Here is a 10,194-nt window from a genome sequence, read left to right on the forward strand (position 1 = left end):
CCCTGTCTTATCGTGGTTGAGCAGACGTGGAGAAGATACCATCTGTGTGTTTCTCAGGGCTGCCATAACAAACGACCACAAACTTGGTGATTGAAAACACAAGAAATGTGTTCTCTCATAGTTCAGGAGGCCACAAGCTGAGAATTAAGGTGTTGACAGCGTCAGTTCCTCGTGGAAGCTCTGAGAGAGGCTCCTTCCTGCCTCTTCCAGTTCCTCGTGGCTGCCCGCAGTCCTTGGCTTGTGGCTGCCTCACTCCAATCTCTGCTCTGTCCTCACGTGGCCTTCTCCCTCTCTGTCTGCCTTAAAATTCCCTTGGCTTTTGTCATATAAAAAAACAGCCATTGGATTTAGTGTCCAGCCTATTTCAGAATGATCTCATCTCAAGATCTTTCCTTCAATTATATCTGCAAAGAGCCTAATTCCAAATAAGTTTACATTCCGAGGTTCTAGGTGGACAAGAATTTGGGGGGCTGGGAGATACTACTTAATCCATTGTACTGTACCTGTCCTCAAAGAGTTTATGGTTCAATAGTGGGGGAAAGATGCGGACATTAATAAATTCCACAAAGTGTTACAGGTACTAAAATAGTAGTCACTAAGAGGTAGGTGACATGGGGGTCACAAAGGAAGACTGGTCAGTTTTACCAAATAGACCAAGGACAACCTCACAGTAAAGTGAACCCTCCTGTCCCCCAGGAGGACAAGGGGTGAGAGCCATGTAGACAAAGAGAAGAAAGATGAGAGAATTGTGTGCCTTGAAGTGTCTGGAGTGCAGGTGCAGTGTGTGTAGGGGTAGCAGTAGGTGACGATGGACAGAGAAGGGCCAGGTCAGAGAGGGACTTGCACTGTGCACTCTGCAAGGACTTTCTGACATGCCGTGTGAGTGGAAGAGGACTGGGGACAGCTGGATATATGAGTCTGAGCTCCAGAGAGAACGTGAGTTTGAGGCAGAGACGAGGGTGTCAGCATAAAGATGATGATTGAAATGAATCAAGGCTCGTCCACCGCTGAAGGGACTGGAAAACGGCAAAACCCTCAGAAAGGACAATTTTGCAATACCTATGAGAAGTACAAATACCTTTACTTATTGACCCAGAAATTCTCCTGGGAATTTACCCCATATAGACATACACATACAGGTTTTAAATATTGTATAAACATGATTATCTACTTTTGAAATAGCAAAAGATTGGAAGCCATCCAGGGCTCAGTCTAGAGAGGACTGGTTAATGGAATACTATGCGTTGTAAAGAAAAATGAGGAGGCTCTCTACACACTGATATGGAGGGATTTCCAGGATATTAGGTTTTTTTAAAAAAAAAAAGAGGGCGCAGCTGGCTGGTTAGAGTGTGGTCAAGGGTTCGGACTCCTGTGCTGGCCAGCCACTAAAAAACCCACAAACAAAAAAACCGAAAAAAGGTGCTGAGCAGTGTGTGTAGTATACTATCTTCTACATAAGAAAATGCAGAAAATATGGGAATAGGGTGGATATAAGACTTCTCAGGGAATACATTTGATTTTTGTACCATGTGAATCTATTAACCCTTCATAATAAATTTTAAAAATTTTAAGTAAAATTTCCCAGAGAAAATACAAATGCAAAATGACACAGGTCATAGATCACAATCCTGGGGACATGAACTATTATTATTATTATTACTGAGATGAGATTCACACAACACACAATTAGCCACTGAAGTGTACAGTTCGGTGGCATTCAATGCATTCACGGCGTTGTGCAGCCACCACCTTTGCCCAGTGCCAGAACTTTTTGTCACTCTACACCCTTTGAGTAACCACTTTCCATTCCCTCTTCCCCCAGCCCCTGGCAACCACGAATCTGCTTTCCATCTCTGTAAATGTGCCTATTCTGTATATTTCATATAAAAGGAATTATACACTACGTGACCTTCTTGTGTGTCCTTCACTTAGCATAATGTTCCGAGGTTCATCCAAGTTGCAGCTTATACCAGTAATTCATTCCTCCTACTGGTATGTGTATACTACAGTTTGTTTATCCATACATCCATTAAGGAGACATTACATTTTTTTAAATAGACTTCATTATTTAGAGCAGTTTTAGGGTCGCAGCAAAATTAAGTGGAAGGTGCACAGAGTTCCCACCCACCCCCCACCACACACGCACACCTTCCCCACTATGAACGTCCCCCATTTAAGTGGTACATTTGTTACAATCAATGAACATTGACACATCATCAGCCCAAGTCCATAGTTTACATCAGGGTTCTCTCTTGGTTTTGTACCTTCTATGGGTTAGGACAAATGTATGATCACATGTATCTACCATTATAGTGTCATATGGAGCAGTTTCCCTGCCCTAAAAACCCTATGCGCTCCAGACAGAAGAAGGAGAATGAGGAACAGATGGAGATGGAGAAGCAGAACCAGGAGAGAAGGGACTTGTAAGAGGGCAGCGTCCTCAGCAGTGTCCGAGGCACTGCGGACTGGGGGTGCGCATACAGGACAACCCCATTTACACCTGCAGTCCCCTCGCAGCTTTTAACATCTTCCTCTTTCACTCTCAAAGGTGGCCCAGCTGGAGGGTTCATTGTACGACCACCTAGAGAGGTTGAGCATGATGAGGACTGAGAAGGCAGCATTGGATTTGTCCCTCGGAGACTCACGTAGGAGCTGTTCAGGGGAAAGCCCGCACAGCTCAGGTTGAAGGTGGGTGAGGGGAGGGGGTGAGGCATGAAGAAAAAAGATCTCGCGGGTGACATGCATATTGGGCCTTGCTATCAAGGACGGTGCTCTGCTCTTGCCCCCCGAGCCTGGGCAGAGCTTGGGCAGAGCCTTAGAGGCCCCCTCTAGGGCTGGCCTGTGGCTCACTTGGGAGAGCTGGAGCTGACAACACCAAGTCAGGGGTTAAGATCCCCTTACTGGTCATCTTTAAAAAAAAAAAAAAGAATCCCCTCTAAGCAGGCCTGGGTAGGTGGAGCAGGCACAAGAGACAGACATCATAACCAGGAAGGACAGTATCCTGCGGGGAATGCAGGGGACAGAGTGCTTTAAGATGGATCCACCAGTTAGCTCAGTTGGTTAAATCGTGGTGCTGATAACACCAAGGTCTGTGATTCCCTCCGTGTACTGGCCAGCCGCAAACGAAACAAAACAAAACAAAACAAAAGATGAATCTGCACATCCGCAGAATCCCGTTTCTGTCCAGAGGGCCCACACTGTCCCCACCTCGTATCTGGCAGGACCCTCTCGTGTATCTTGTGGCAGTTTCAACCAGGCATCTCTTGGTCTCTTTTACACACTAAATCTCTGCCAAAGATTCCACTAGAAGAAAGTTGCCTGGGCTAAAAAGGTTTGAATCCGCTTGCTCTGAGTACATGGTGGGCTGGGGCAATGTGTCCCCATCAGGAAGACAAACGGGAGGCAACACGACGGGCAGTGGGCTGCTCGGAAACCGTGCACTTATTATGCAGTGGTTCTCAGCCCCAGCCGAGCTTCTCATCACCTGGGAAGCCTCCAAACTGCTGAGGTCCTATCCCAGAATTTAAACTCAGCCTCTGGGGGTGACTCGTGTGCTGGAATTTTTTTTTTTAAACTCCCAGGTGATTCCAATGTGCAGCCAGGAGTGAGAGCCACTGGTTTGAAGCAGGGAGAATTGGACAGGTCACTGCAGGTGGCACGAGTCCGTGACAACACGCAGCAGGGTCGTGTGCAGTATAGGGGTTGGAGTTCGGGGGGCTCGGGCCCTGCCTGAGGCTCCCCTGAACCACTCCCCTGAACCAGGGCGCGGCTCTTCCTGGCCTTTCCCTGGTCTGTGCAGGCCATTCCCTTTCTCAGACCTCACAGATAGGGTTGCCAATTAAAATACAGGATGCCCAGTGAAATTTGACTTTTGGATAGACAATAGTGTTTTAGTCTAAGTATGCTCCAAATGTTGCATGGACATAGTTCTACTTAACAAATTGTTCACTGTTTCCATGAAATAAAAGTTTCACTGGGTTTTCTGTACTGTTACTTGCTAAATCTGGCAACCCTACTCACAAAGTACGTTTCCTGAGGCCACTCTCTGGCCAGATGAACTTCATTACAGCCCCTTGGGGTTAGGACACCCAGTGCTGGGAGGTGGTCGCCCCCTGACGTGGGCCCCTCTCCCTCACCTTCCTCCTGGCTGTTGGTTGTGTGTTGTTTTCTTCCTGTTGACCAGCAGAGAGGCCCCAGCGATCACCCTCCCCCTGCCCCAGGGGGTTGGATCCCCCAGTTTAATTGTGTTTCATATGCTGCCTAACTTGTTCTCTGAGGATCCATGTGTCTAGAGGAGTTTTCCAGAAACAATAGTGTCTTGTAGGGGTGAAAAGAGATGGAGACTGAACAACCTACACTTCTCAGGCAGCGCCACGTGGTTGTGATTGGCCACCAGGGGGTGCAATGGAGCCACAGAGTCTAAGAAGGGACAGGGGAGGCCTTTTTGGGGTCCCTGGATGTTGGTCCCCACCTGCGGTCCTGGACATGTTCCCTGCCCAGGTCCAAAGGCCAAGCCTGAGGAGGTCTTCTGGTTGGTCCTGAGAGGTCTGTTGAGGGTCCCTAGAGGGGAAAGGTAGGAAGCTGCCTGGTGGCAGGCAGGGAGGTGGCAAGGTGAGCTTGGGGAGTAGTAGTGGGCCTCACACAGCAGAGAGGGGCCTGGGAGAAGGCGACCCCACAGATAGGTGGGTGGGGGCGTCTGGACTAGTCCTGGGTCACTCCAAGGTTAGGAGCTGTGTGTCCCATGAAGGCCTGGCCTTGAGGTCCCTCCCCGGGAGGGTAAGAGCAAGTGCTTGCTCTGCAGTGGGTAGTGGGAGTGTGGCTGGCGGACCAGGAGCTCTGGGGACCCGAGGCGCCCAGGATGGTCAGGGGATTGGTACTGCTGTGTTAGGCACAGAAGCCAGGCCCTGATGGGGCAAGAAGGACAGGGGTGGGTGCAAGCAAGAGAAGAGCTAAGCCAGGGTGGCCCCGGGGACTGAGAGAGAGGTCTAGATTCCAGAGGGAAAGCTCTTACTGGTGCTGAGGAGGCCCAGGGCAGCCCTGGGATGGTGCAGCCAAGGTCTGTGGCAGTCAGAGAGCTTCAGGACGAGATGTTGGATAGAGCAACCTCCCAAACACATAAGTGCATTTAACTAGAACGTACATACAAAAAAGTGCACAAATGGGCAGATTGGTGAATTCCCACCACTTCCCCCATGTAAGCATTCGATTCAAGAACCGAACTCTATGTTACCAGCACCACCAAGCCCCCTGGGGCAACCAATATCTTGATCCTAACCCACGGATTGGAGTCCAATCCGGAATCCCACAACACCACTCCTGGATCCTGGCTTCCTTCATTCAGTGCTGTGTTGTGGGAGTCGTCTGTGATGGCACATGTCATTGCAGTTGATTGGTTCTCATTGCTGTGTGGCATTGCATTTTGTGTATATTCTGTAATCCCTTCTGCGGTGGAGGGTCATTTGGGTTGTTTCCAGTTTGGGGAAAGTGCTGTTGTGAACATTCCTGCTCCTTCAGCCTTCGGTTGGACACACGAAGGAATGGGATTGGGGGTCCCAGGGCGCAGTGGTCCATTTCTGTTATTATAACAAAAACACCTGAACTGGGAAATTTGTGAGAACACAAAATGTATTGCTTACAGTTCTGGAGGCTGGGAAGTCCAAAGCCCAGGGAACACATCTGGTGAGGGTCTTCTTTGGTGGTGGCTTTACAGCAAGGCAGGGGTCCAAGAAAGTTTTCCTATGATCTTTTCCTGTATTCCTCCAACCCCCAAAGACAACCACTCTTCTGATTTCTAACCCCATACATTTTTCTTGTTCAAACTTTAGATAAATAGAATAATAGAGTGAAAAAAAAGAAATAAAATGGCAGAGATAGTTCCTCATGTGCCCTTCTTTTAAAGCCCTCAGAACCATGCCCGTGGCCACTGTTAAGCCATCAACTTACCCACCTCTTCAAGGCTCCACCTTTCAGTTACCATAATAGGATCTCCCACCCTCAACAGTTACAATGGGGATTAAGTTTTGGGGGGACACTCAACCCAAGACACAGGGTGTGGTTACATCCAGCTTCCGTGTGTGCTTCCAAAGCTCTCCCAAGTGCCGAAGGACAACGGCAGGTGCTGTGGACAAGTCAGTGAAGAGGGGACGGGAGGAGGGCCTGTGTCCCTAAGGGCCTTTGGCTCATTTGGGTTGGTTTCTGCAGTAGATGGGTGAGTGACAATGGAAGTAATGATGGGAAGTGAGGAGGATGAGGACTGGCTCCCACCTCTGGATTTGGGAACCTTCCCTGGAGCGCTCGGGAAGAGGTGGGCTTGGGGGAACCAGACTTTGGTTATGTACACTGTGGAGAAGGTGATTTATGGGGAGGGCAGGACATAGAGGTTTTTTCAGTGGCTTGCCACTGTCTACACAGCAGGGTCCAAATTCTGCCGCCACAGCCCACCCTTGCGCCATCTAGCCCTGCCTGCCTCCTCAGGCTCAAGGGCTCCACCTGCACATCCCAGAGCCAGGTTCGGACATTTCTTCCCAAGGCTGATGGGTCACTCTCTGACTCCCTTGGCTTCGGTAGACCCTGACTTGAGGACACTGTCTGATCACCCGCAGGAGAACTGTGAAGACATGAACTGGCCGCTTGTGAAATCCAGCAGGCCTGGCTGCCGCACAGTGACGGCAGGTAATGGAGGCCCACCTGGGCTTGCCTCTCTCGCTTCACACATTTGCTGGGTGGCTCTGAGAGGATATTTAGCCTGTCTGAGCCTCAGTTTCCTTCTCTGTAAGATGGGGTTAATACCCAGGAGGGCTGTTGTGTAGATTAAATGAGACACCGTGGACACTGCAGGTAGCAGGCGCTATAAATGGCAGCTCTTAGAGGCTGCAGAGCAGGAAGGACGCTCAGAGATGGGCATGCCCAAGCCTCCAAGGGACAGAGGGTGAATTACTAGTGTCTGGCCAGTCGGTGACAGAGCAGGGATTAGAGCCAGATCCCTGAGGCTTAGCGCATGCTCTTTCCCCCAAAGCCTGGGGCCTCAGTCGGCTGCTGGTTATCTCCACATCCGGTGCACCAGCGCTGACGTTGACCTGCAGCAGGGCAGGGACGGGCGTGAAGCTGCCAGAGCCCTGCTGGCATTGTCCTGCCTGGCATAACACGGGAGGCGGGGTAGGGGGATTAGATATCTCTGAGAACAACATCACATGCTGCCCGGGTGACACCTGCTACAACAGCCCCGTGCCAGGAGTCCTGGACTTTCCTGCTTCCTGCACCTGCAGACGGGCCCCCAGGGTTACTGGCTCTGTGGAGGAAACATTGGGGCCCCTTCCCCACAGTCCGGGTGAATGGGACCCCCACCCCCACCCCCAGGTCTCAGCCCTCAGGAATAGGAGCTACCCTGCTTGGAGCTTTTAGACATGAAGACAAATGTAGAGGCCATGGGGCTTTTAAAGTGTCTTTGAAGGCACGGCTTTCCCTAAGAACTGCAAATCTGCAGGGTGTCATGGGAGAGAGACCAGAGTGCCCACAGGGGCATGTCTGATGAGCCAGGGCAGGGCAGGAGGTGTCCTGTGTACCCTCGTGCCTGCTCCTCCCCACACCATCAGACCTTCTGCAGACCCTGACTCCCTCCAACCAATGTGCCCCCCTAAGACGTTCTGCACGCTGGTGGCCCAGTGTGAGACCATCTGGGTAAATGTGGAGGCTTCATAAGGGCCCACTTTGATTAAGAGGCTTTTCCTCCAGGATCAAGGGCTGAGGCTGCCTAAAGAGCTCCCAGCCACACCATCTTGCATCCAAAGGACCAGAAGTCTCCCTCTGGGCAGGTGAGACAAACCACTCAAATGCGTGTGTAGGAGGCCTGGGCTCCAGCCCACCACACAGTTGCATTAGAAGGGGTCCGTGGGGGCTCATGCCCCCTTAGGTGGCAGTGTTGAGGTGCCCCAGGCTCTACAGAGCTCTGCTTATCCCTCCCACCATCTCCTGGGGCTCAGATGTATCCAGAGGACAGTGAGACCACTCTGGAGATTTGGAGGGGCTGTGAGAGAAAGGTGGGAAGAGAGCGCCAATGTTTGCAGTTCCCGGGAACGGCATCAGGCGCCAGGCACCTGGGGAATGTGCCCATCACTTTGGGGCGTGGCCCCACCCCAGTTCTGGCTACCAGAGGCCACATGCCCCATGTCTCTGGCCTGCGTCTTTGGAGATGAGGACCAGACCCCTGACCCCTGCTCTTCCCCCACAGTTGCTGGGAGCCTTCCTTGGTCGAGGAGGCCACTTCCAAAGCTGGGGCACCCCAAGAAGGCACCAGTGGCCAGGATGTCCACATGGAGCATTCACCCCCTGAAGCCTGAGGCCTTGTGCCTGACTCCTGGGACCCAGAGTCCCCGAGCTGCCAGCGACACCACATACTCCCCGCCAGCGAGTTCTGCTGCCTCACCCCAGAGGACGCCATCAGCATGTTTGAGATTGAGCGTGAAGGTGAGCAGCCCGCACAGGGTTGGGGAGGACGCTCTGCTCTGGCCCACTTGTCTGTGGGGAGAAGACCCTCGAGTCTCCTGTCCTTGGAGGCTGGGTCCCAGAGTACGGGGCAGTGTGTGCGCATTCAGGAAGTTGGGGGAAACGACAGCCCTGAAGTGGGGAGGGGGCGTCTGAGGGGACACCAGTGTGCAGGGGGACAGTGAGCCTGCAGTGCAGTGACCCCTGTCACCCGCCTGTGCCTTGTGCTACAGCCTTCGTCTCCGTCTCAGGCATCTGCCCCCTGTACCTGGAGGAGATCCGGCACTTCCTGACCCTGTGTCCAGAGATGTCCCTGGGCTGGTTTGAGGAAGGCCACCTTGTGGCCTTTATCATCGGTTCACTTTGGGACAAGGAGAGACTCACTCAGGTGAGGGCAGGGCTCTGACACCCAGCTCCCTAGGGCCTCTGGAAGAGAGGCCGCCGGCCCCTTGCATGAGAGCAGCCAGATTGTGGGAGAGGAGCCCAGGAGCTGGGATTTCTTCCTCCAGATGGGAGAGATGAGTACAGGCCACAGGCCCGCTGCCAGGGCAAGAGTGCCAGCCCTTCTGGGTCTCAAAGGCCTTTGTGCAGTTTCCTCTGTGGGGCTGGGGTATAGTTCCCAATTTGGGGCCTTCCTTGGGTAAGAAGGGAACCCTGACTGGAGGCACTCAGGGGACACCTGCTCTTGGCCTGGGTCAGGTGGCTTGGGGGTAGCAAGTGTCAGCAGAGGTGACCTGGACTCACACCCCTTGCTCCCCCTCCCAGGAGTCGCTGATGCTGCACAGGCCCGGGGGCCGCACAGCTCACCTGCACGTGCTGGCTGTTCACCGCACCTTCCGGCAGCAGGGCAGGGGCTCCATCCTGCTGTGGCGCTACCTGCACCACCTGGGTGGCCAGCCGGCCGTGCTCACGTGTGAGGATTTGCTGGTGCCCTTCTACGAGAGGTTTGGCTTCCACGCCGTGGGCTCCCTCACCTTCACGGAGCTCTAGTGCTCCCTGCGGGGCGACGCCTCCCTGCGCAGGAACAGCGGCTGCTGATCTGGGCTCCCCACCTGGCCGTGGGAGATGTGGGGAGGCAGGCTGGGGTCCCCTTCTCTGCTGTGGGCTCACCCTAGCCGGCGTGGAGAGGGAAAGGGTTGGCTTCCTCCCAGCCCAGGCTGCTCAAGCAGAGCAGAGGGCTTTGTGCCCTCTGTCCTTTGAGGCCCTCTGGAACTCCTGTGTTCCAAACTCTGTGCTGGGTTGGTAAGTGGGGACCATAGAAGGCATTCTTGGGCTCCTGGCTCATTTCCTCCTCCGGGCAGGTGGGCAGGAAGGAACTCAGCACCAGGGCATCCTCACGGGAGGAGCCTGATGCTCCCTAGCCTCTCGGACCCCCCTTCTCACCCTCAGCCCCTGAAATGGGGAACAGCCCGGAGCAGGATGCGGGAGGGGCAGGGGGGTCTGAGCCATGGTGGCAGCCCCAGAGCCCCTTCCCCACCCGCCCCTTGGGCACCCCATGGCACCACCTGCCTCCCCAGGTCTGTCCTTCCCTGCTGACCCCAGCCCCCACACTGGCTCCTCAGCCCACAGTAATAAAGTGGTTACACCCCCACTGCCTCCCTGGTGGCTCCTCGGTGTGGTGTGGAAGGTGGTGGGCGAGGCACGGGGAATGGACTCGGCCCGGCTAGAGTGGTGGCAATGCCGCGCCTGCTCCCTAGCACCACCTCTGCAGGG

The 10,194-nt window shown here is 53.6% G+C and overlaps 1 protein-coding gene across 1 annotated transcript; it reads left to right on the forward strand.

Moving 5' to 3' along the window:
* The first annotated feature begins 8,247 nt into the window (after positions 1 to 8,247).
* Positions 8,248 to 9,519, forward strand: AANAT (aralkylamine N-acetyltransferase). Its single transcript, XM_063080199.1, is given in 4 exon segments — positions 8,248 to 8,356; positions 8,359 to 8,463; positions 8,715 to 8,869; positions 9,247 to 9,519. Coding segments are annotated over 4 exon segments (588 nt in total). The 5' UTR covers positions 8,248 to 8,301.
* Positions 9,520 to 10,194: the final 675 nt, after the last annotated feature.

Source organism: Cynocephalus volans, chromosome 16 (genome assembly GCF_027409185.1).
Source record: "Cynocephalus volans isolate mCynVol1 chromosome 16, mCynVol1.pri, whole genome shotgun sequence".
In the NCBI taxonomy this organism is placed as follows: domain Eukaryota; kingdom Metazoa; phylum Chordata; class Mammalia; order Dermoptera; family Cynocephalidae; genus Cynocephalus; species Cynocephalus volans.